The 27,246-nt window shown below is 45.5% G+C and overlaps 1 protein-coding gene and 1 long non-coding RNA gene across 2 annotated transcripts in view; both read right to left on the bottom strand.

Annotated features, from left to right (window-relative positions):
* The window catches only part of LOC125756469 (uncharacterized), a 16,600-nt gene extending 9,492 nt beyond the window's left edge, over positions 1–7,108 (bottom strand). Inside the window, exon 1 of the mRNA XM_049411309.1 lies at positions 7,033–7,108. Within this exon, the coding sequence (XP_049267266.1) occupies positions 7,033–7,108 (76 nt within the window). The remainder of the gene's footprint in view (positions 1–7,032) is intronic.
* A 7,283-nt stretch (positions 7,109–14,391) lies between these two features.
* On the bottom strand, positions 14,392–23,877 carry LOC119393618 (uncharacterized). Its single transcript, XR_005183943.2, has 3 exons — positions 23,766–23,877; positions 19,992–20,198; positions 14,392–14,617 (listed from the first exon to the last, which is right to left on the bottom strand). It is a non-coding gene; the product is annotated as an uncharacterized LOC119393618 (long non-coding RNA).
* Between the last annotated feature and the right edge of the window lie 3,369 nt (positions 23,878–27,246).

The following is a 27,246-nucleotide window of genomic DNA, read 5'->3' as shown; positions in this document are numbered from 1 at the left end:
GGCCTACCAGCCTCGACGGCCTATACCTCACCAACGCGAAGGGTGGCTTCAGTTCCGACATGTCGCCGGCTCTGTCGCCAGACAATTTGTCGACGAAATGACCGAGGCATCCACGAATTCCAACAGCTCTACTATACCACATACTTCACTACACATGGACCCCTCATCATCACGATCACGACCGGATACTATAACAAGTCATGATCAGCTGCTGGTGCTCACTGATCACGGTGATGACGCCCTGTTCAAGAACTGTCAAGAACTTCTTCCACACATGCACACGGGTTCGTGAAACGTGCGTGTGTCTCGGGACACGTATAAGCACTACATCACCTTAAAGGACCCCTGACACCGAAATTGAAACTTCGAGATGTTGTGGTTGTTTGACTTTCCTGTATACGGGGGCACATCTGACCAATTATTAGTGACGAACGTTGCCTTTAAGATATCTTATTTGGTTTAAAGTAAGCGTGAGTGCTCATTTGAGTTGGCTGCACCTCGCGACATCCTGGTGTGACGTAGATAGAGGCCCCGCGTGACGTTCCACGAGTAAAGCAAATATTGTGGACGTCACAGAAGGTTTGCGGGGCGCACGTGCACAATACGACGACTGGCACCCGGCGTGGCCTATTGTTTCGCACCCCTCTCGCTTTGTTGTCGGCCTGCTCTCGAGGTAGTTTTCGTGAGGGGACACGCGCTTAACAGGTTAACCCATACCGAGGCACCCACATACTTTCAATCGCGCTTTAAACGTCACCACAGCTTGAGTGCACGTGGTCTTTGATGATCGCCCGCATGGGGGCTAGTTTATTGTGGTTTTTAGGCGGGCGTTTTGAAGTGACGCTAAAATGGTCACAATAACTACGCTAGAATTAGTTATACGATATGCTAGAGCATTTACGATTTAACTAAGGGATTACCAGACACAAAGCTACAAATTACTGTAAAAAAGTCACCAACAAAAATTTTGCTGTCAGGGGTCCTTTAACGCTTCTGGTGTTGGTAATACCCACGTTGCCATTGACAGCGTTACCCAACCGTAAACACACTGGTTATATAACACATATGCGGCTCTTCAGCATATATGTGTGCGTATAAAATTTATACAAATCTTTAGTATCATTTTGTAACGTGTCGCTCGCTAAAAAAAGTTACGCCAGTCACCTACCCGCCGCATGCTTCGCATAACATCGACTCCCATGGTACCTGGGATCTGCCGAATATTTTTTTTCGTGAGAGATGGATATATTTTTATTCTTAATTGAAAGTCGCGAAAAATGACCTGTGGCGCCTCTGGCGGCAAAAACATGAATGATCCGATGAAGACGGCACGTGACCGTTGATTGCTGTACGCGGTCGACGATTTTTTTGTTAGTATTGAAATATTGTTCGTTTCTTTATATAAAAGGTACTGCTCCATAATAATGCACATATAGGCCTGCGTTAGTAGCATGCAATAAAGTGGCGCTGCCTTCGCGTGACGTAATGATTCCATGCTCGTCAGCGCGTCTTGAGCAACTTTTCAGCGTGCTCATGCAACCGTGCACGCAGTTTCCAGGTCGCTAGGATTTTGGAGCGACATAGTTTGGCTACCTACACCTCGTCTCAGAAATGACGCGCGCTGCTACTCGGCGCGGCCGCGCATATGCGTAGTGACCAGGGGCGTAGCCAGAAATTTTTTTCGGGGGGGTTCAACCATACTTATGTATGTTCGTGCGTGCGTTTGTATGTGTGCGTGCCTATATCCGCAAGCAAACTGAAAAATTTCGGGGGGGGGGGGTTTGAACCCCCCAACCCCCCCCCCCCCTTGGCTACGCCCCTGGTAGTGACGTTTTCGATGACTTGGCTTGGCTCGTGCATCGAGAGAGTAACGACGCCGGGATAAGCCACCCATGACATAGGCGCAGACAACCTTGGACACATGCGCACACAAACGCGGTACAAATACAGGGAAGGTGTATAATGCCACATCATCTCATTGTAACAGCTTGTTTCATCGTATACGTTGCTGGGCTAGTTGGTTCATAATCTTCAAAATTGGATAGCGCGAAATCGACAAGGACTACAAAGGAACACAGATGTACAGGACAGGAGCGCCTGTCCTGTACATCTGTGGTCCTTTGTAGTCCTTGTCGATTTCGCGCTATCCAATTTGAAAATAACAGCTTGTTATTTTCAAAAATAGTTGAAAAGCTATAAATAAAGGGGTTAAGCATAGTTACAGGAACTCCTGCGAAAGCAGAACAACGATAGCTTTCACAAATCGCGAAAAGGGCTGGCGGCATCGCTATCAATTCTCATCGTTGCTGGAGGAAAGCTGCATCCGTGTTTAGAGCCTTTCAGATCGAAAAATACTGCTTGTAAAATAACTACGTGCTTCTGTGATTAACTACTGCAGCTACAAACACTGCGAAGGGTGAGCTTTCTGTGGCGTCGTAAAAAAATGGGTCGAGAAAAATCAGTTGTCGGTCCCTTTAACGTACATAGCACGCAAAGCACTGTTTGAAGAAACTGAAGAGATTAAAACTATTATGTACATACGAATTTAAAAGCGAAGGAAGAGTGAATTGCAAACGTTCTCTGCCTGAATTTATTCTGGGTGTCGGCACAAACCCAAGTCTCTGCATGCTGGTCATATATGCTGCTTCGAGCCGGAGTATCGCGCCCATGAACCCACCGCGGGAGACGTCCGTCAGCGCACGCCGCCAAACCCCAAAGAGGCTTGCTGTTGTTTTGTGTGCGCCGGCCTAACCTCTCTTTCGCCAGGCGGCGCTGCCGGCGCCATCGCGCTAAGCTTAGATCGCGCGAGCACAGCGCCACTTCTCGCTCGGCGGCTGTTAAACCTAACTGCGTCTACTACGCGAGACGCGCGTGCGCGTCTCGCGCACGCGCCCTATAAAGCAAACGGCTTTATAGAGGGCGATAGGACCCCACATGCTTAAACGGGTACTGACAACATATTTCGCAGCCGAGATAGCCAGCGGGATCGATTCCGCTGAACATGCGTATAACATCTGCAAAATACCAACATCGATATATATATATATATATATATAATATATTATATATATATATATATAATATATATATATATATATATATATATATATATATATATATATATATATATGTGTGTGTGTGTGTGGTGTGTGTGTGTGTGTGTGTGTATATATATATATCTTGGCAGTTATTTTAAATGAATTTTGAAGTTTGCGATCGACATCCTCGCGCTACTGACACCCTCAAAGGGACCCTTAGGGACCCCTACTTCCCTCACGTGACCATGCCGAAACAAGTTATGATGACGTCATAGCCGCCATGTTTTTCGCCGCGTTCGCTCCAGCCAAGAGGTTTAAATAAAATTTTATTTTCACTTCCTTGGCTCCAGCAGCCTACTTCTCGGCGGCTGCTCTCACAGTTCTGTGTGCTGAAGTGATCGAGCGCTTGACACTGCTAGGTGGTGATAGTGGTGATAGTTTGCACCGGAGGCTTGTCGTCTTTGAAACCGTAACTGACACTCGTCGGTAATGAGGAGCCTGTAATTAAGTATCTGTCGCGCGCTGCAGCAAAACCATGTGCCGTGTTATGACCAAGGAGGTAAAATAAAATTTGCGGGAGTGGAGGGCCCCCTCAGGTTGCAAGCCGCGCGCCGCCAATCTTGCCATAGACAGAAGGCGCGCCTTCCGCAACGCATGCTGCAGCGGGCGCGCATAGATGTTCCAGATGTTCCTCGTGGTGGGGCGTCCGGACGTTGTTGGGTATACTCATGCGTTGCGTACGGCTATATAAATCGAGTGAAAAGGTACTCTGGGGTGAAGTTCAAGTTGTAAGCAGAAGATTTCGAGCTTGATGAAAACTTCTCTATATGCCGGAACGCATGCTGACAGCTCGCAATCTGGTCTCTAATTCACATCTGACAGTCTTTCTTTTTTCCTAACCGGTTCTCAAGGAGCCAAGTGTTAGAAGCCCGTCGGGGCAGGCTGTTTGACGGGAAGTCTGGAAGTCAAAATACGGCGATCACATATGTTAGAAAGAGGCACTGGAATTGTTTCGACCGGACTAGGCTGCGACCCGGTAGTTGTCCGACTGTGCTTGACGCATTTGTAAAACACTTGCAAAACCTAGTGATACACATTCTTGTGCTTGTTGATACCACTGGTGCGGAGCAAGGACGCACCGTTTGCTTTTCGTTGAAATTATATAAATAGGCGACTCCCCAAATTTCTTTATCGGTTGCCCTGTTGTGTTATGAAAGGGTAGCTCGCAACTATGAGGCGAAGTAACGTCATTTGGGCTATACACAAGGACCTGTTTTTCTTACATTCGTGCCTTTTCTTTTGTGATTTGTATATTTGTTTTATGCAGTGCAGCTAGTAAAACTAGTAGGTCTAAACTGTGCAATGCTCGTTTCAGCTGCAAATAAAGCGATCTAACCGAGGCTCCGGGGTACTCCGGCCGTTATACGTATGTGTTCAAATTGAAAAAAGTTGTTGAAGATGTGACAGTTGCATCACCTACACGGCAGCATTACAAAGAAACGCTTCATGTTTCCCTAAGGGGAGATAAACAGTTCAAGATCAAAATTCTGCAGCAGAAAAATTACAGGCTGGACCAAAGAGAGCGAGGTTAGGTCCTCAAGCGATAATAAACGAGATCAAGGATCAAAAGCTCATGTCTGAGTAGGCAGGGGGGTGTTCACTGCGGTCTTCCCCCATGCATACATACAGCAACCCCCTCCACAGGGCACGAAAAGACCAGAAAGGCACGTATCCATCCGAGCTGCGGGCGTTTGCGTTAACGCTGCACTTCTTTTCTCCATCAGCTTATGAGATGTACATTCGAAGTTTAATCGAGCACCTGTAGCAGAGTGCACTATACGACGGTATACAGAATTCCATCAAAGGAAATGCTGCCTTCACAGATGAGTCACTGTCTCGAAAAGCTAGCCCAATGCAGCACAAAAACTCTGCTGTACTTTGATTGTTGATGACAAATGAGGAAACATGTTGAGATTGTGGGTGACTAAGTGGTTAGATACGTGGACTTTGGGACTGGAGTGCATGATGACAGACTGCATGTATATATGATCGCTGGCTTAAACTTACGACAAAGGATGCCACTTGGGCATTTTTAATTGATTCATTGAGAGGATAAGAGAGAGCCGATCCAACGAAATAGTATCGAAATGCTATATATCTATTGAAATAGTGTCGACTGCAAGCTGAATGCCATATTTGAAGCACGTCCATGCAAACTCAAAAACTATTGGTTTTGGAGGTTATGAGCTGGTCTTGAGAAAATCAATGGCTTTCAAGCCTTGATGAACATATCCTTCTCGATGAGCATATGCTTGAGTGTGGAGCTTTGGACACCCACAATTATATTCCGCTCAAAGAAAGTGGCCGAACTCCACATATGCGTAAAACTCTGTCACATGACGAATGAAATAAACAGGAAAATGAGTGCCAAGAAGTGAGGTGTGCTCTACGAGGAGATTATTTTTAAAAACCAATGATACAGACCCTTCATCGGTGTGCATGCTTGCAAGGAAAACGCAAAAGAATCGAAATGAAACTGACTGCATTCTTATCGGCCATTTGGATTTTATTCTTGACAACTTCTCCCTTAATGCTCGCCATAACCGTTAAAAACCACGACGGAGAGACGCGATCAGCGCGGCGGGCGCGCTTTGGCTCCCGGTTCTTGCCTATGGCAAGATGGCCGCCGCGCGCGCGGCGCGGCTTCACTGCGGCCCCCATTGGCAAGTATAGGCGGTCTCTACTCCAGCAAGTTTTATTTAAACTCCCGGCAACACATTTTTGTGTCAGTACCCCTTTAATGTAGCGCTAATTCTGCCCTAATCCAGCTCTAATTCTTCTGAACCGACATTTGGGCGAGTTGGATAGCGTTAAACATGATGAGTGGTTTTCAGCGCAAACGACGAATACACAGAGAAGGAACACGAACACCAGCGCTTTTCTCACAACTAACTTTATTAGCAACGAAACCACACATTTTAAGCACAACCTATCCCACGTGGGCACACGTCGATGACGCCAGACCAGCGATACAGTACAAAATCAAAGGTGTACCTGTAAACATAATGTATCGCGAGGCAAAACAGTTCAAGAAAGCAATCTCTCTGTCATGCAAGGTGATAGACGGCACACTTACACATCTAGGGCCTTTTTTGAAGGTATGTCACCTTGCATGACAGAGAGATTGCTTTCTTGGACTGTTTTGCCTCGTGATACATTATGTATCGCTGGTCTGGCGTCATCGACGTGTGCCCACGTGGGATAGGTTGTGCTTTAAAATGTGTGGTTTCGTTGCTAATAAAGTTAGTTGTGAGAACAGCACTGGTGTTCGTGTTCCTTCTTCTCTGTGTATTCGTCGTTTGCGCTGAAAACCACTCATCATGTTTATCAGCTCTAATTCTGCGGTTAATGTTGCGCTAATGTAGTTGTGTAGGTGTTGGTGTAGTTCTAAATCCCGCACAATACCCTGCTTGAATGTCGTTCTTGTGTAGGTCTTGGTGTAGTCTAAATAACCCAGCGATTCTTTTCGTAATCGCGCGCTTGCCACCGCCTCGGCAACCTCGCGCTTGTCGAGGCGGTGGTGCCCTCTCTTACGCGGCGCAGGTATCAGCCAGATGTTTCAGAGGCGTTTTTTCGCGATGTTAGGTATTTTATTCCGATTATTTCTTGGTTATTTCTATAGTTTATATTATATTAGACATTGTTAGTTTACTTTGCACTAGTTTTGAGTACATTTAGCCTTGTTCGAGGCATGTATTGACCACTGCGTGACCATGCGACATGAGACAGTTGATGGACGACAAGCCGGGCCTCCAAAGTGCTACGCACTTAAAAGCACGTGTTCACTTCGTCTTTGCGTCGTGTGCGTGCAACAGTGCAGTAGGGGCGTGAAGAAAATTAAGGGTGAGACGCGTGCTCCACATCGCGGTCCTGCGGCAATGGCCCTACCAAACATGCACGGTCTAGACGACGTGGGGAGACGCGCGAATCGCACTCGCTTCTAGTCGGGCCAGGGCCCAGTTTGGCTGCTTCTGCTCGCTAGGCTGTAAGTTCTTGCGCTGCTGTCGCATTGGGCTCAGAGCTTCATTCCACATCGCTATGGCAGTGGCGTAGCGAGGGGATGGCTGACCGGGCTGCAGCCCCGCCGCCCCGAAATTTTGTTGTTCTGTCATGTACCGCCGACCAAAACAGCCACCTGCGCCGGAAATCATCTAGATTTTTAACACGAAAGTGTTTAATGCCGGGGTCCGAGATTTTCATGACGTATTTCCGTCACGGAAATGCGTCGGCAAAATGAACGCCACCAAATGGCAAAGAAAAAAATTACACCACCTCCCGCTAAAGGGGACCATGAGGCGATGCGAAGCCAGAGCACTTGCACGATCGCGTTCCGTTGGCGTTCGTTGGGCATGCTACCGACCTTGTGTCGTGGAACGCGAAGAGGGACGCTACGCGCGTCGTATCTTCCATCTAGCCTGGCCGTTAATTCTTACAGGGCGAGCGGGGAACGCGGTCGACAGGCGGGCGAGAGGGGGGCAGCGTAGGAGAGGAGAGAGAAGGGGAGGGGACGCGCATGCGCTCGAGCTCATCGCGGCGTTGCGCAGGAGAGAATTTCGGCATGTCTAGCCCGCGTTTCAGAGGAAGAGTGGAAAGGGGGAGGGGAGTGGAGAGGGGTATGGGAGAGGGAAAGTGGAGAGGGGGAGGGGAAAGGGGAGAGGACAAAGGGAATGGTGAGGGGGAGTGGAGAAGAGGAGTGTGGAGAGGGTATGCGCATGCGCAGTAAGGGTGCTCACGCCGCACACCACCACCAGATTGAGCTCCGCCTTAAGATACTTCGCATCTAAATGTTCCGCAGACAGGAGTCGAACCCATGACCTCTCGGGCGTTTAGCCCACTGAGCTACCGCCAAACTTTTTTTTCTTTATTGCCACATATCGGAGGCTACATGAACGCGCCTTTTATCTTTCACACTTTCCTCTCACAGTGCTCTTGCATGGAAGGATGGATGGATGCTATGAGCGTCCCCCTTTATAACGAGGTGGTGACATGTGTGCCACCATGCTCGAAAAACAAAACACAAAAGTGCCGTTGCTGCGACTGTCCCATTCGGCGCGTTTCCAATAGAAGTGTAATTTCGTTTAACACACCGCGAGGTGGTGGCTTCAGCCCACGCCTGGCTCATAGCGTCCATCCATATCAAAAAATAGCTCTCCGACGCTCGCCTGGCTGTCGCAGTGCGTTCCCTGCTCGCCCTGTGAGAATTAACTGCCAGGCTAGAGGGAAGACACAACGCGCGTAGCGTTTATCTTCGCGTTTCACGACGCTTTGGAGGAGTGCATACCGAGTATCAGTGTTTATTATGTGCTTGTTGATGCCATACGCGAGATTCAACCCCCCATATGCGGTGTCCACGTATATTTTAAGAACTTCAGCTATCGCAAGGGTTAAATCATGATCATGGGCGTTAGTCATCGGTACGGAGATGTGCCACTAGGCGTAAACGTGAGTGCGTCCACATCAGGCGGTGCTACATCTGCCAAACAACAATAGACATCATACAAGCTCTGATATACCGATGCACTAAAGCAATCAACTACTTCTGTGACGACACGTTTCACTTGCGTGTTATACCGATTCCTATGACAGAGGGATCAACCATCATTTTTTCTAGAATTCCTTTCCACAGTCGAAAAGCCACTTCGGTGCGAACATTGCCTACTTGGGCTGGCTCTCCTCTGTACGCCTATGGCGGCCCTGTAACTGGCTGCGGAGCGCATGACCGTCAGAAATGAAAGACCCTGCAAAGAGAGGCGTAGTCATGGGCGTAGTGCCATGCATTGCCATTTTGCGACGCAACGACACGCTGATTAACGCGCTCCGCTCTCCCACGCCGTTGCGGCGGGTGCGTCTTGAACATGAAAGGGTTATATCGTTCCAGCGGAGGGCCCAAAAAGAGTGTGGTCATCTTTCACAGCTGTCCAGAACGTTTCGATTTCTTGTCCCTGTACGGAGAGCGGGGGAGGTTTCGACAGTCTTCTTCGTATTTTTAACTAATACCCCTCACACACGGGCGAAAAGTACAGTACTTCACAGTAAGCCCATTTCGTAGCTCTAAATGACCCTTTGCAGAAAAGACAGGGTCCAGGAAGAGGACAGGATGTGCGCTATTCACATCTCAGTTGTGAGTAGCGCACGTCCTGCCCTCTTCTTGGTCCCTGTCTTTTCTGCACTATGACTTCATTGAAAGTAACAAAGCAACTAGCCCATAAGTCTTTTCTCTTGGATTCCTTAGGTGGTTCGTGGCCTCTGAGATTAGCTGCGGTTTCTCATATGAGCGCCACGAAAAAAGAGAGCGGGAAGAGAAAAAAAGAGGCGCGGCTCGTTAAATCAGCAGGAGAGAAAATATTTTTAAAAAACTTTACCAGCACGTAGAGAGAGCCGAATGAAAGGTTGTTTCAGCTCCACTAACGTGAAACCTGGGGAGGGGCGAAGCATGCAGTGTGCGCCGGTGTTTCCCGAGTTTTCTGGGCCTTCAGTTCTGGGCTGGCTTGCCTGCGCTGCCGAGCGGCCGCTGCTTGTTGAACGCGTACAGCTTGGTCAGCCCTGCGTCGGCGTTGTCTTTCGTGGGCGAGAGCACGTTCTCGTTCCTTCAGCGCCCATCTCAGAAATAGCGTTTCCGGAGCCAACGCGCGCTGTTCGCTCTCTCGCCACACGGCGCGCTGATTGGGCGTCGGAGAAGCGCCGGTGGGAGGCGCAATCGCGCGCTTGCTTAGTCGGTGGCGCCCTCTCTTGCGTTGAACCGGTTTTAATCGAGAGGCAGACTTGCCGTAAGTTGTCTTCGAGTTACACACCGCAACATGCTACGACGTATGCTTTACAGGAGAAAACTTGGCATTTGAAGGCAATTTTGAGACGGAATTTAACAAATTTCTGTAATTTGTGCAATTAAATACTGATTATTCCTTTATTTTAAACTATGTTAAATCATGTTAGTTTATTCTGAACCGATTTTGACTAATTATACACACTTGTTTTTGACCATAGTTTGACAACTTGATTTACCGTGACATGACACGCCGACAAGCCGAGACCCCAAGGTGCTTCGCGCCTAAAACCACGCTGTTGTAGTTGCGGCTTCTGCTGACGGCGCCCACTGTGCAGACCACAATGCACTGCACTAAAGCAAGTGACACTGCCGGAATTCAACATGACGGCGCTAGCGACTTGATGCGGGCGTAGAAGGGGTGACGTCCATAGGCGTGCGCAGGGGGCAGTGAGGGGCCGCCCCGCCCCCTAGACACATGAGGGGGGGGGCCAACGTTGCGCTGAACCTTCGCCCACCTTCGCCCCTCCTGAAGGGGAACCCTGCGCACGCCTATGGTGACGTCAGTCTCGGCAGTGCATTTTCGGGGGGTCACGCATATTTACAACATCGTAGAGGGGATTAGGCAGCACCCACGGAGCCTTTGCTGAAAGGCTGTATTGTTGAGTAGTGCACGTTGTGAGCGAGAGCACCCTTTACTTTCGAAAAGTAAATACGGGATCTGCTTTTCCGAAAAGGAACATTGCCGGGAGGGAGATACTCCTTGGTCGTGTGTCACTGCACATGAATGCCTTTCCGGAAGTTGTCCCCTTACGTAACGGACTTTAGAATGCTCTTTAGAGTGCTATGAAACGATGAAATAAACGTGTGCCGCGCGGGCTAGGAACGAAGAAAGCGCTTTGTTCCCATTAGAAAATCGCAGATGCAAGATGTACACATCTCTTTAGGCGCAAAAATGTTCCATAAGACGGGTGAATTCATGATTAAAAAAGGTTTACTCAAATTTAACAAAACAATTATCGACAAAATAACGTAAACGTTTCGCCACCTATGCACTCATGCACACCCCTGCACAGGAGATAGCTTCGACATAAACGATGCGACGACATTGGCTCGTAAACGAAAGTGGGGCAAAAGAAAACTACTGGAATCGTGGTTCTTTCATCTTAAGCCATCGGCTTGCAACATCAACCGCGGCCCCCTACGGACGTTTACACGAACGTATGTGATTCTGGTCGATCTCCGCTCATTTGTTGTCGTAATGCGTTTTTGAACTGTTAGCGAAATGCGCGCGCGCGCACGCACGCACATACGCACGCGCGCACACACACACACAGAGAGGTGTTGACATGACATCCCTCGCCCCCCCCCCCCCAAAAAAAAAAAAACATTTCTGGAACATAATCACAGCCCCCTTGGACCAGGGGACAGATATTACATCCGTGTTGGTCCAAGGGGCCCAAGGGGGCAGGTAATATGTAATGTCGATGGCCGGAAGGGCAGCTCTGGTACTTCGTCTTTGGCTTCTGAAAATTTAGGTATGCGCGTTTGCGTAACACTTAATGACGTTTTTAAGGTATGCTTACCTTTAGTTAAAGTGTGTCTTGACGTGTGCCCAAACGTTCTTTTACCGCTAGGTGGTACTACTACGAAAATAAATATCCCAGATGTACAACTGAAAGATGATTTGGTGTGCCCATTAATGACACTGGCATCTACCAGTATCTTCCTCGGTTTTTTAATATTTTCTGCCTCCTTCGACCATCAAGCTCTCAACGTGGACTCCACTTAGCATCTGTGCCGGCGTTTGCTTTTTCGGCGACATCAGAGAACAGGGCCAGAGTTCCATCGTTTAGCTATTGCATTAATTGTGCAGTAGAGGCACCCACGGAAGCCCACGTGCCATGCAGTGAAGAGAAACTTCGTGTAACCGTCTTGTTCAGTTCAAAACACTCCTCGTTTTAAAAACTTACTCTTTTAAAGCTTTCTGCATGAGCTACCAACAAAGCATGCCACACAATCATTTATACGCCATATTTTTACTTGAACCACTGATCTGCGAAAAATGAAGTTGCAACATGGGTCAAAACGCTATTTTTGCAAACGTCACAATTTTGTCACGTTTCTGCTATAATTGTTCACACAGCACATATCAGCACTTATTGCACTTATTATAAGCGCTCATAAAGCTTGCGATGTAAATATATTCCTCATGAAAAAAAAAAAATCTGTGTACACTATTTTCTACTAAACGATAAAAATTCTGCATTTTACCTTATTTCCCTATTGTCAAAAACAAAGTTAATTGAAACAAAGATTCATAAACTATCATCGCCACGAAAGAGCGGAACCTCCAGATTAATGAAAATAACATTTCACAGTATTGGCTCAAAGCAATGATTTTGTAGGAATTATTTTGCATAACACAGTTTCACTTTGTGCACGATGTTCAGAGCGCCATCATGGCAACGCAACATTTTTTTCCAAAAAACATTGCTCGAATAACTACTTCCCAAGTTAACATATGATACCATGATCTTTTGCACCAGGATTGAAGCTGGTGCATTATCCACCAGGTACACTCGTGATGAAATGACCCAGATGGTGAGTGCAACTCCAAAAATAAGCTTTACTGCAGCAGTTTTTCTCGCCTCAATACTATACATTGTTTTTATCTTCAAGGGTTTCTTCAATTGTGAGCATCAAGTCTTTACACCTCCATGCTTACCGGCCCATTTTATTTTTATTTTACATATTTAATTTTTGCTACACCCAACTATTTCCCAATCACTGCACTATTTGATAAAATGAGGTTCATCTGTATATAACAGAACTGTGCGCTGTAACAACACTATTTTCAAAAAGGGTACGAGTGTGTCAAGTTTTCTTGCAAAACTATTTATGTGCAAACATTTCAAAACTTAACTGTGATATGTTGTAACAGAGTGGGCGTCACAGCATGATGTTTTAAACATTTAATAATTCCCAGAGTTGTTTGGGAAATTCATCATTAAACCAAGGTATGAACTGTAACTACTTAACAATAATAAAACGTGTTTATAGGCTCAAGGTCAACAGTGAACAATCCGCGAGGCAGAAATATCCAGTCGTGCACAGAAATACTCGACTTTCGTTCCTAGTTGCCTGACTAGCAGATTTAATTAAAATAGTGCATAACCATGATTAGCAAGCATTTGAAGACATTAACATGAAAAAACATTAAATATGAAAGAAACAAAATTAGATATGCAATGGTAGATGCTAAAGGGAACCACACTTCCCCTAATAAGTGCATTTATACTGGAACATCACAATGTGTGTCATTTACAATGTTTAAGGACTTCTCATAGACTGGCATTACCTCTCACAAGTGCTTCAGGTTAAATGCGCATCACTTGAGAAACCTAGCAGCACACACAAAGAAATCTGCATTTTCAGTACTGTAAAAAGTGTTCCGGTGTTAGCAACGCTGTACTCTAGCTCTCCACAAATTAGACACAAAGTGGTAAATCTGCATTTTAAATGTCATGCAGAGCCCTCCTATGTTCACAAGTCTGTAGCAATTGCCTTTTCATTACCACATACAGCATACCAATGCCTGAAACACCAGCCTTGAAAACCACATAAAATGGGATTTGAACCCGGGCCCTCTGCGTGGCAGTCGAGCATTCTACCACAGAGCCACGTTGGTGCTTGAAACTCATTTGCAAAAAGACTCTATAGAGGCGTCATGTTGGGCAAGGAATCGCGTTAACCTATGTAACAGAGCGTGGCAGAAGAGTAAAATAACAACCAGTCATCACACAATGCTAATTGCGCAACGAGTGTGTGGTTTTCCCACCCACTGCAAAGTGCTCAGCCATAATTCTTCATCGTCATCAGCCACATGCAGCATCAACAAAGATACAGCATCAACAAAGTTCACATACCTTACAGATGTGTAGTGGGTACCTTGCTTATCCACAGGAAAACGAATAATAGCGTAGCGGGTGCAGTCCTACTTCACAAAAATTATGATTTATGGTGTAGTGGATACCTTACATGTGTACTTGTATATGAGAGTTTAGAACGGGCTCTAGAAAGGCAGCTCTTCCAGCTTTCGATAAGACTGCACTGTGCGTTCTGCGCAGGCCTGGCATTTTTGAGCGCAGCTCTTAGACACCCGATGAGCAGTGCCGCCGTTGGTGTCGGCGTAACCGATAGAGCGAACAAGGACGAAAGAGAGCGAATGCTTAGCACTCGAGCGCTGGCAGTTCCTGCGGCAATATGTAACGAATGTTACATTGCTACGACTGCAGAAAGTCAAAGCTTCAAACACAGTTGGCGTTGCCCCAACACAAAGCTATGCTCAGAATTCGCATTAGGCAGTACCGTAATCGTCGGTGAATTTTTTTCTCCGATCAGCAGCATTTTGCAATGAGAGGCCAATCAACTAAAAGATGGCACAACAAAATGGCCTGCTCATAATTCATGGAATAGCTATCACGAAAGAAAAAAATGTTCTTTTTACTCATTGCCAGTAAAGATAATACCATAGCATTAATAAATAACATGTTTATTAGCTTTCCATGCAATGTTTAGAGCTGCTTTAAGGAATTATAGTAACAGTTGGATTATCATCAGATGAGCCATCTACAGCTGTTGCCAGAATATGGTTTCCATTTAAAATCTGAATCTGGTGTGTTTGCTGGATCTGGGCAAGTTGCTCAGCAGTGGCATGAACAACTTGGAAGTCACCATGCTGTGTGCAGAATACCTATGCAAAAGGAAAAACAAAAGTTAAAATACTACCAAATGATTAACATTATGTTAACAAAATGTAGAATAACACAAAATTTACAACCCACAGCCACTGATCATCACATCATCTGTGCTTCTTATAATATAACTGCATCAGTGCCACGGGTAAACTCAGTCAGCAGAAATGCTCTGATCAATCACATTGGCACTTAAGATGGTAATGCTATGTACCAGCACATAAACCACACAAACAAGCTATGCTAACAATATCTAAAAATTCTGCTTATACAACAACAAAGAACATGGTGCTATACACTAAATGAATAAAAAATTAACGGGCCCAGCAACATTTTGATAAGTTATCACAGAATGCCTTATGATTAGTCTATAACTCAAGAGAGTTGCGAGTTGGACTAGATGGAACAAATCATTCATAATCATACTGAGCACAAAACACTAGACAAGGGTTTGTCTTCGTTCTTTTGTCCCTTGGCTACTGTTTTGCACCTAGTACCATTACGAATGATTAGCCTATTTTGCCAGAGAAATCTCCTGCCACAAAACTTTTTTTAATCCGTCAAGTATAGGCAAAGTTAGAGCACAAGGCAAGCGCTTTCTCTTTTCTTGTCACCACAAGCACACTGGGAGCTACATAGGGGGATGGCATGTGTCCAGTACACTGCCACTATACATCATGACCTAGAGCATTTTCTTTTCTTCTCTTTTCTCTGAACTAGTTGACCAATACTTCCAATGCAGGTGTCTGCGATGCCAGCATGTGTAAGCACACCATGGCGGCCACGGTAGCTACATGATGCCACAGAAAAAGCAAAGTACAACTGTCTTATTTGAGTGTGTGTTCACACTGGTGTATGGCCAAGCTATGCAAGCACCTGCTGTGGACTGGCTTTGTTCTGCACCAGCTTCACTGACGGATAGCAGCCAAGTCCGGATTGTGCATTTTGAAGTGCTCTCAATCAGTGAAAGATTAGGTGATGTCTGTTGAGATACCTAGTTCACGAGGCATGTAAAAGAGCTGGCATGCACTGGCAAGCATACAATGGTTTTGGAAGCAACAATATGCATCAGTATGGACCAATGCATACGCAGACAAAAGACTGACTCGGGCACGTAGTGTTTGAAAGAGCATACATCTAGTTTGCTGGTTGCCCCTCACAAAAATGTAGAAGACAAAACACTATGCAGACAACTGTCACCAGAAGAGCAAATATAACACATTTTGTCTGCAATTTTGATATCATACATATTTATACTTCATTTAACTGAATATGAGCTACAATACTATTGGTGAGAATGTTCTTTCAATCATAAAATCAGCCAATACATGTAAGGCCTGCTTGCTGCACAGTTGATGACATTGCGAAGAAGAGAGCATGCGATTTTTGGCCAATTCTGACACAAAATTACAATAATACTTGAGTTTTACGTGCCAAAACCACAGTATGATTATGAGGCATGCCATAGTAGAGGGCTGCAGAAATTTTGACCATCTGGTGTTTTTTAATGTGCACTGACACTCAGTACACAGACCTCTAGCAATGCGCCTCCATCGAAATGCGATCACCACAGCCGGGATCAAACTCACGACCATCGGCTCGGTAGTTGAGCACCTTAGCTCCTGTACCACAGAAACGGACGAAACAAATTTGTAAATTCCCTCTTTCTCACCATTTGCAGAATACGGTTTAGTGGAGAATCATACAGGAGCAACAACACTGGCAGCGCTATTTGATGATGCAAAGCATAACCAGAGGCACACATAGCTAACAGCAGTCCAGTGACGTACATATTTCACTTAACTGCATTGACAGTAAGATAATCATTAACTGATGTAATTTTCATCATTTTCTTTCGATGAGAACACTAACACAACTGAAAAATTTTTCAAATGCATTGTAGTTGGACAAAGCCCCCCACAATGTTGCCACCAGCTCTGCTACTCCCATCAACGGTACTGGCAACCCCGTATCCACAAATGTTAAGAAGGTTACAGAAAACTAAATCTCTCTAATATACTTCAGTTCAACTTGGCCATGCTCTTGGTGTATTTTTTGTGTACAGCCCTACAGCAAATTTCATGGTATTTGAGGTTTATGTTTCTCAGGACTGTTGAAGTGATGATGTTTTCTTCGTTGTTGGAGATCCTCGTCCAAGTACTGTGGTCGGAGTGGCTATCCTACTCTCGTGAGGAGTGTCTGACCTGTTTGTGTTTGATGGAGACGATCTCTTTGGGCCAATCAGCATGGCCACCTGAAGTTCTTCATATGTGTTGTGTAGTACAAGGGCATCTAACTTGCTCATTGCAGCACTCCAAGGAAGGCCCGGTGCATTTTATATGACATGAGGACAAGGATGTCTGTTTTGGTCATTTCAGTATTTGTGAGGAAGTTCTAGCAGTTATAAGAGTTGCAGAAGTTGCGACACTATGTGCTGTCTGATCCTATAATGTAACAGAATCTGGGTATACACTGAAAGTTGAAGAGCACTTACAGAAAGAGCTCTGCGATCTACACCATGCTGTGCAAGAACATAGCTGATGGCCATGTGAGGCAGTACAATGGGCTTTTTAAATCAGTATGAGAAGTGAATTTTAACAGACAGTCAAGCTTATCTTTTGCAACTTGAACTGAACCTGAACTGACTGAAACGAATGCAGCCATTCTGAACACGAAGCTGAACAATGCCGAGCAAAGCAATGGAACCATTCTGAACAAGTTCGAATTCTATGGTTAGATTCAAAAGAAAACAAATGCTGTGAATCAGTTAGGCATTCGGCACTGAACGTATAATAGGAAAGTGTAGTATTTGTCCACAGTAATTTGTGGTTTCAACTACTGAAATTGATTACTAAACTAAGCATTCAATTGACTACTGCAAAAATACAAAAAGGTCCTTTTAATAATTCAGGCTCTGTGTATAGAATGATCTTGTCCACTTCCACGCATGGCATGTTCTATAATCACATTTTTCATTCAAGTTTAAAATTCTGGGGTATGAAGTGCCAAAACCACATGATTATGTGGCTTGTTGCAGTAGGAGATGCTAGATTGATTCTGCAACCTTGGGATCCTTTAATGTGTACCTATATGTGCGGTCTGTGGTTTGACATGCCATATTCAATCTTGCTGCCTCTCTAGTGCTTTATTGCAGTTGAAGAAAACGAAATTGTCTGTATTCAGGGACAAAACAGCTCAGTTAGTTTTTGAAGCACTTAATCGAGCAGGGAACTTATGTTTGGGAGCAGTTAGTAAAAAAAATAATAAAAATTAAAAATGAAGCGATCCCTTTTAGTTTTGGAATAGCACAGGAACAAAGCACCATTAGGAAACTATTTTATGATAGTTAGGGCGAATAAATTTCCATGTCAAAGCTATTCAAATGGTAAAGTAGCTAAAAAATCACACCATCTCCCGCTAAAGGGGACTATGAGGCGATGCGAAGCAGTGTTTCGGCATGTAGAGCCCGCGTTTCAGAGGTGGAGTGGTGAGGGGGAAAGGGTAGAGGGGAAGTGGAGAGGGGGAATGCAGAGGGGAGGGAGAGGGGGAAAGGGGAGAGGGGAAACGGGGAGAGGAGGAAATATGGGAGGGGAGAGGAGTGGGATGGGATGGGAAAGAGAAATGAGGGGGGAAGGGAAGGGGAGATGTGATGTGGAGAGGGAAAAGGGAGAGCGGGAGTGGAGAGGGGAAGTGGAAAAGGTATGCGCATGCGCAGTAAGGGTGGTCACGCCGCACACCACCACCACCACCACCGGATTGAACTCCACTATAAGATGCTTCACATCTAATTGATGCCTCCGAGAAGCTCCTAGCAGCCTGGCGGTGCTGGTATGGTCACAGTAATTAAAAGGTGATCATGGCCTCACGAGCAGCTGCACTTGGACTCGATGCAGCCACAGTGGGTGCAGAAAAATAGAGGCGGGAATTTCACTAGACTAACGGCGCCTTGGAAAAAGGAAAGGGGTGATTACATTATGCATCTGGCCAAAATGTGACCTGCGGTAGGTGGATTAACGTGCATGGTTCCCTCCAGACACTAAATTATCAAACACTCACTCAGGAGTTTTTTCAACCATTCAGTGGACATTATTTTCGTATATCATTCAGCAACTGTGGCTGTTTACTACAACGTATGTTTATCATCTTCGTTGAAACATGTGTCTCAACTGCTTGTTCCTGCAGCGCACGCTGCTCTTTCTGAAGAGTGTGTGATGAGCATAGCTAGTGAATCTGGCCTCAGAGTGGCCCACCTAAAGAGGTGTCCAAACGACACAGCAAGTTTCGCCAGCGCAACAATCACGTGACATGATCTAGCCTTGTGCGCTCCCTATTAGTGCTGCCCTTAGCCGTGACCTTGAGAGAGCTCGCAAAAAACCTGATGTCGCAAAAAATGCTCAGCACAGGTGGTGTCTGAACTTGAGAGAGTAAGGTTAAGAAGGAGACGATGGTGTCTTGCGGAGATGGCACACCGTCCATAGCCATGGCAATCCACTTGTCCGGGCAAATTCTTGATGCTCCTAACATCACAGATGCAATGTATCTGCATGGAAATAATGGCTGCCTGGCAAGCCGAGAATGCAGGACTATATTACCACCATAAAAGTGAGCGCGGCATAGTCAGATATTAGGCCTACTTTTGCTGGCTTCAGTTCCATCCGAAATGGCAGATGAAGCAGAACCATAGTTATTTATATTGCTGTGGGTTTCTGCTAAAACTGTGTTTTGGAGCAGCATGGTGCAATTTCAGGGAATATGACGGCTTTGGCGCAACTTGGCGCAGGAAGTCGTAAATGCAGTCCTTTCGAGGAATTGGCACAGCTGTGCCACACCTGTGCATTTCTCCAGACCAGGGGGTCGGCAACTTGCGGCCTGTGGGGCAGTACTATGCGGCTCCCGGCACGTCAGAAACACTTTCCCCCCTATGTAAACCGATGAACACCTCCCAAATAATCGATGAACACCTCCACGACTTTCTACATCTATTGGTGAACAACCTTGATGTAGATATTTGTGAGTTGGCTAAGAATCTTCAGCACCAAAAGTCGCATCCTATGTTTTCAAATTGCAACCTTGTGACACGTGTGCTGAAAATAAACATGATTTCTATTCCAGTTTTGTACATCATTATTGTCAATTCACTGAATCCGCCTCAAAAGGGTGCCGACCCCTGCTCTAGACTAAAGAAAAAAATTGAGAATAAGAGCATTATACAGACAATTACTTCGAAAAAGTACACCTCATAGGAAAGGTACCGAGCTGTCAGTGTTGCTGATCTTGATTTCCTTTTTTTTTTTTATCAGAAGATGTTATAAGCCATGCTATAAGCCAAAAGAGCACAGGTTGGGCAGTAGTATAACATAATGACCAGCATACCTGCCCTTCAGACACTGCAGCAGCAGCTGCTAGCTCAGCTTCCCTCATTGTTTCCATCCTCAATCGTTTGCAGAGAGAAAGTGCAAACTCCGAGGCTTGCGGAACTAGCTCGATGCTGTTCATGCTATCCTCTGACACCTCTGGCTCATTTTGGGACGCCCCAGATTTCTGGAAACTAGATGAACCTGTTGCAGTTGAACCAGGTACCTGGAAAAGCAACCAATGCTGCAGCTACAGATCACTATTTAAAATCACATTTACATGCAATAGTGGTTGTCCACAGACAAGTAAAACCGCAGTAAACTGGATTGGTGCTGTCCCACAATTTTTCCACAAAGGTTATGGTATGCTATGAAAATAATAAACAACATATAACATAGTTTATAAATTCTTGGCTGTGAGTTTTTCTTTTTAAAGAACAGAAGGATTTACGAGAACTGGGAAACCATAAGTTCCAAGAAACACCAAAACTGAACAATAGGACAGTTTTAAACCTGAAAAGCAGCACATTTCAAATAGCTTTGCCTACAAATACTCACAAGAAACCTCAGATTAAAATTAATAGGCATGCTCACTCATTACCATTATGAAAATATGTAATTCTGCAATAAAGACACACAAATAATTCTGCAAAACAAGACATGCACATCAGAGTCTGGTCCCTGTCCTTTGCATGTACCAAGGAACTACACTGTATGAGGCTTGCAATTTACACTTCAACCATGATTAGTTGTGGTTACTCAACCTGCTCATCAAGTATACAGATATAATCCGTGTTACATAACATGGGGGGTGTTCATAAACTTACCGTATTTACAAGATTGTAAGTCGTCTCGAATGTAGGTCGGCCCCCCTTAAAATCGCACGGCAAAAAAAAAAGAAAAAAAAAGCGCGAGCGCATTTCATAAAGGAAATTTATTTACGATGTCGCTGAAGAAAAATTCGAATCCCGGTGTGCAAAGGTGGCTTCACGGCGGAGCTTCAAAGCCATGCAGGAAAGCTAGCTTCGCGGCAATACGCAAAAAATCATTTTTAGAAAATTTTCTGCGAACCGTGCTGAGGGTGCGGGTTACACACGAGAAAACACGGTATATGTTACAGGTGGAGCCAAAACGTAAACATAATGTCGTAACCATGCCACAACGCGCCTGATTTCTCGTTTGTTTCGGTTTTGGTTGTAAATCGACCTAACAAACTAGTTTCGGTTTCGATTGTAAGTCGACCCCCCAACTTCGTATTTCAAATTTCAAATTTAGACAAAATAGGTCGACCTACAATCGCCTAAATACGGTAAAACTACTCTTGCAATGGAACAAACAGTAAGCATCAAAACTTAGTTGGGAGTTTATTTTTCTCTACACATACCATTCAAATACTCTACTACTATTCAAAATACTACTATTCTGAATGAAACTTTTATACTTCAAGAAAAGGCTTGCACTTATTGTAATACCTATTATGTACCTCTGTTACGTAACTGTGGCACTGACAGTACAACCTTCATGAACAATGCTCATAAGGTTTAAGGTTAATTAGCAAGGTCACTGGCGCGTAAACCACGGGGGGGGGGGGGGGGGGGATCCTGAACCCCCTTGTGTTCAGGCTGGGGGGACACCCCTTGCATTGTCCTCCCCTTGAGATTTATCTTTCAAACGACATATATTTGAATTGCTTGAGAGTTAAGTATAGTTCAATGAACTTTTTTGTTAATGCTATTTACTCTGTAGTGTGTGTAGGCCTGTGTTCAATACCCTCCACTCTACATGAGACTATTGAAATCGCAACTGCCCTTGACCGCTTTTAGAAAAGACTCAATAGAACAATACACTTACATGAGCTGGGAACCATTCTCGTTTTTTTTACACGAAAGTGTTCTATGCCGGGGTCCACCCAGGCTCCATTGATGTACTTCCGTCCCGGATATGAAGTTGTAAAATATAAAGACTAACAGTGGGCAAAGAAAAAAACCAGAAGAAAAAGTTTGTCACCGGAATCGAACTTACCGACCCTGCGACCCGCAGCGCGAAACGATTTGGCCACGGATGGCACGTTCTCAATGCTAACGGCGAGCTATTTATATACACCCATGCCGGTGGCTGTACTCAGATATCTGTGTTACAGCGTGTTTTCGTTATCACTAGCGAGATGGCGCGAAGGGCTCGAAGAGCGTAGAAGAGCGCGCTTGAAAGGTCGTCACCATTGCGACGAGCGCCCACGCCTACAGGGCGTGCTCGCTTGTGCATGCGCTTATCTCGTGATCGCGGTGGTTTGTACATCTCGCGTTGAGAGCACGAAGGTCACTTGGCTCACTGCAGCGGCCGCTTTTGCAAAAGGAGCGCGGTGCTCATGCAGAAATAAGTTACAAATGTGACAGTTAGTTCGCTCTCATCCTGTGTATGTTCGTTCCGTGCATCCTTTCTGCTTGAGCAGCGCATTGCAAGTTTCGAGCGGCTTGCCGTTCTTCGCGTGACGTTACAATTTGTTGCTGTAGCATTCATTCCATCGTCCTTGGGGCGAAAGAATGCGCAACAAACGCTCAACTACATCTGTGAAGACACGTTTCACTTTCGTGTTATACCAATTCCTATGACAGAGGGATCAGCCATGTTTTTTAATTTTATTTCAAAGCATGATTTAATATTTATATAAATAAATAAATAAACAAATGGCCACTATAGTGAGATGTGTGTCCCCCTTGCGATTTAACTGGATTTACACACCACTGAGCATGGTCAACAATCTATGGCTCTCACTGCTATATGTAGCCATCAGTGTTCACATACTCATTTATAACAACGCTGCCTAGACCAGCCCACAGTTGACAGCAACCATGCTATACCTGGCCTTCCACATCATCGTGTCACATACATGCATGAAAACTTTTAGTAAAAGTTTTCGATTTTTCATGCACATTGGTATCATGATACCTGTTTGACCATGGCGCTTTGGTGCGACAAGTAAGGCGTGCGACATGCAGCATGGATTTTTTTCACCAATTTTGCCCATACACACAAGAAAAGAAAGCCTGGCTGCTTTTTCTATCAGCTGAAATATTTTTTAATAATGTTGATAATTCCTTCATCCACATATATCAGTGCTATGCATACTTGAATATAGTATGATGAACAACACAAGCAAACCCGCCATGGTGGTCTAGTGGTTATGGTGCTCGACTGCTGACCGAAGGTCATGAGATTGAATCCCGGCAGCAGCGGCCACATTTCGATGGAGGTGAAATGCAGAAAGGCCTGCGTGCTTAGATTTAGGTGCCCGTTAAAGAACCCCAGGTGTCGAAATTACCTTAGTCCTCCACTATGGCATCTCTCATAATCATATTGTGGTTTTGGGACATAAAACGCCAATTATTATATTGAACAACACAAGCAATTACAGTGTGCTTCACCATAAGCATATCACTACAGACTGACAAAGCTATGCTGGCCATTTTCTTGACTCTGACCTGTAAAAGTTGGAGGAAATCTGGAAAAGATGACTAACAGAATAAGGGAGGACCAGGAGAAGAGGGAACGACAGGAGCCACTGAGAGAAGGCACAGCAAAGAGTGTATGCTTCTCTGCAGTGTAATGTTGCACTATAATATTTGTATGTTGACTACTAGCAGCCTCCTTCAGTTTTCATATTTTGGCATGCTGCCTAAGTTTACGGGTACATTTTAGATAGTGGTCCCACTGTGCAACACACCGAAGTGGTGCTGAAATGACCAGCTTCAACTGCATTGCCATCATCCACTTCCCTAATCACAGAGATACTCACCTTTGGATTCAAAGGCAGGCCCCTTTTCTTACGCCGAAATGCAGTGCGGCATTTTGAGTCTATATTCAGTTTGATTCTGTCCCAGTCAGCATTGGTCACGTCGAACAAATGTTTAGATGGCCTGAAATGACATTTTTAAAAATAAACCTTTCACTACAGAATGCAGTGGCACAATAGTCATCCTCAGCAAATGTATCCAACTTTAAACACACTGCTCCCTTCAGTTTAGCCATCATTTTGTGTTTACAACAAGCACACCACAGAGTGAATAAAAAAAAGATGGCTGATCCCTCTGTTATAGGAATCGGTATAACACGAAAATGAAATGTGTCGTCAAAGAAGTAGTCCTTATTGCGTAGCGATATATGAGAGCTTGTACACTGTCTACTCTTGTTTGACAGATATAGCACCACTTGATGTGGACGCACTCACGTTGACACCTAGTGGCCATCTCCGTACCGACGCCAAATGCCCATGATCATGATTTACCCTTGCGGTAGCTGAAGTTCTGAACATACCATACGTGTAAACCGAATATGGTGAATCCCACATGAAGATGGCATCAAAAAGCACATTACAACACTGATACCCGATATGCACTCATTCAAAGCGCCGTGAAACGCGGAGAGAAACGCTACGCACGTCGTGTCTTCCCTCTAGCTCGGCCGTTAATTCTCACAGGGCGAGCGGGGAACACGGTGCGACAGCCAGGCGAGTGTCGGAGAGCTATTTTTCGACATGGATGGATGCTATGAGCGAGACTTGAGCTAAAGCCACCACCTCCTGGTGTGTTACAAGCATTGACGAAATTACACTTCTCTTGAAACGCGCCGAATGGGACGGTCGTAGCAATGGCGCCTCTTATTTTTTTCGAGCCTGGTGCACATATGTCACCGCCCCCAGTTATAAAAGGGACGCTCAAAGCATCCATCTATCCATCCAAGAGCACTGTGAAAGATAAAAGGCGCGTTCATGTAGCCCCCGTTACGCGTTTGGCGGTATCTCAGCGGGCTAAACGCCCGCCAGCCATCGTCGCGGACCTGGAGGTCATGAGTTCGACTCCTGGCAACTGAACTTTTTCTTATAGTTTCTTTTTCTTAATTTGGAAAAGGAAACATGAGTTTCTTCAGAGTCCCATCAGCAAAACGCATCTGAAAGAGAGGGCTCTGTGGATATCTTGCACAAAGGCTGTTTGTTGCGTCCAGTAGACCCCAGGTCAGCAATGCTGAGAAGCAGCCAATGACATGTCGGCATGTCTCGCCGCGCCTATAATATAAACTGCTGCAGATTACTCCCCCATGAAGATGTCACAGCTGCCTCAGAACATTTACACCGAGGAGCCTCTCTTACCTTAAGGGGCACAGAGTGCTTTCTCATTGTTTTGTAACTCAGCAAACCGATGCCATATAAAACACGAGCAGGCCAAGCACGACGCTAATCCCTAACTTGTCAACTTGCCTTTCTAAGAGAGCATCAAGACCGCGTGAATATAGCCAGCCTAGCAAGATTTTCAAATGGTAAATATTTGTCTTATTCTCAAAGAGGGAACGGCATACGTTGTTTACACCAGCAAGATGGCTCAACCATGAATGCCTCAGCTAAAGAAACATAGTAGTACGTGCAAAGTACAGTGTAGTCAGGATTACAGCACGTTGGTGCTTACCAAATCTGCAATTATATATTAACGAACAAGTTATCTTAGCCTGCAATGCACTGGCAATCTGGTAACGAGCCCCTATGATCTCGTCCGTAGCTTTCATATACCACGCCTACACCATACACATGGTGCGAGTCTTCATAGACGGCTTGCGCACCACTCATACCAATCCTACTTCGAGATCCTGTTGTGAGGTTTAGCATTTGATTGCATGTAGCCTTCGTCATGCAGCATTTGAATACAAGTATAACATGATGAGCGTCCACGTCTAATATATGAAGCCTTCCATATTCACAAACGTGGTAAGGCACGTGTAAGGCTCCCTTTAATTTTTTCACTCCTTCCGAAGGAGATTTCATTCTTATCAGATTGACTACAGTATTGTTCTGCACATGCTCGTTTCATCCTTTTGTTGTTTGTTGTTTTGCAGAAGTGGTTGAGTATATATGCTGCCTGAAAGAATAAACACTGGTTGCTTGTCAGCGCATTGGTCTGTGTTCTTTTGTTTCATCCGTCTTGTATATGAGCATAAATAACAAAGTTACATCATTTTTAAATTATACTGATCTTAGCTGGCTAAAACAGATCGAGCCCATGCTATTCACCTGGCTGATCAAGGAAATTTCATTTAAGCCACTTGTGTAAAAGCCGAATAAACAAATATTTCATGTTCAAAGGCTTCTGAAAGGAAAACTGAGGCAGACAAAGAGTGCCCATGGCATAACCTGTGCTGCCTTACATTTCATCACACTGGCAACTTTACCACTGGCACAGCTCCAAAAGAGGCGCCTCGTGGATTCCCTCTGGTGCAATAAGATAAAGTAATACAGTAAAACCTCGTTAATTCGAAGGCCTCGGCCCGAGAAAAATATCCCCATTAAGCGGGATTCCCAATTATCCGAAACAACGCGAAATCAAAGAAATCAGCCAGAAAACGTGATGTACGGAAGTCACACCTTTATTGTGGCAAGTCAGCCTACTTGGAGAAAAATTCCTCCATGCGTGACTGACGCTTCGGTAGTTCCCAGCACTGAAAGTCATATTTTCCAGCCTGTCAATGAGGCGCAGCATCTCAGCCTCGCCGCTGTTGCACTCGACGAAGCTGCGCACAACACTCAGGCATCGATGACATCCGCCAAAGGGGGTGCTCGGGAGGGCTCGTCATCGCTGTCAACATTAGAGGCCGAATCGGTCGATCTCAGCTATCTCGCTGTCGATGTCGGCGTAACACGTCTGCACTGTGCACTCGACATTTGCGTACTCGGAGAATCCGATTGGAGTGCACCCCTCGTCCGCGTGCAAAGCCTCATATCGAGCGCAGAGAGTCCTCCCCTTCTTCATCAAACGGGCAAGTGACAGCGGTGACAGCAAACTCAGCGGAGGTTGCCTCTTCTTTCACAAAACCGGCGGCTCAAAACACCGTCGAATAACGGTACGGTGGCCTCCACCTGCCCCCATGCGTGAACAATGAGGCAAATACCACCGAGAGGTCAATGTTATACTCCTTTCCGTTGTCATAGCAAAGAGCATTCGCTTCAACAGATTGTAGCGATATATTTTCCTGGTATGGTGTATGACGCCCTGGGTCCATCGGCTGCGATAGCGACGTCGTGTTCGGGGGTAGAAAGACCAGCCTGATTGCCTGCAGGTTCTGAATGTCGCCGTGAGCTGGGCAATTATCGACGACGAACAAACGCTGCGCCCTGCGGCCGCAAACTTGCGGTCAAGGTGCTGCACGTATTCTTCAAAGAGTGCAGCCGTCATCCAAGCTTTCTTGTTGTTTTTTATAGATCAGGTCATCCTTTGATGGCAGTCGTGCATTTT

The sequence above is a fragment of the Rhipicephalus sanguineus genome, chromosome 1 (assembly GCF_013339695.2).
Source record: "Rhipicephalus sanguineus isolate Rsan-2018 chromosome 1, BIME_Rsan_1.4, whole genome shotgun sequence".
NCBI classification, from domain to species: domain Eukaryota; kingdom Metazoa; phylum Arthropoda; class Arachnida; order Ixodida; family Ixodidae; genus Rhipicephalus; species Rhipicephalus sanguineus.
Note: the sequence above shows the minus strand (reverse complement) of the source record. Positions and strands in the feature narration are given on the sequence as shown.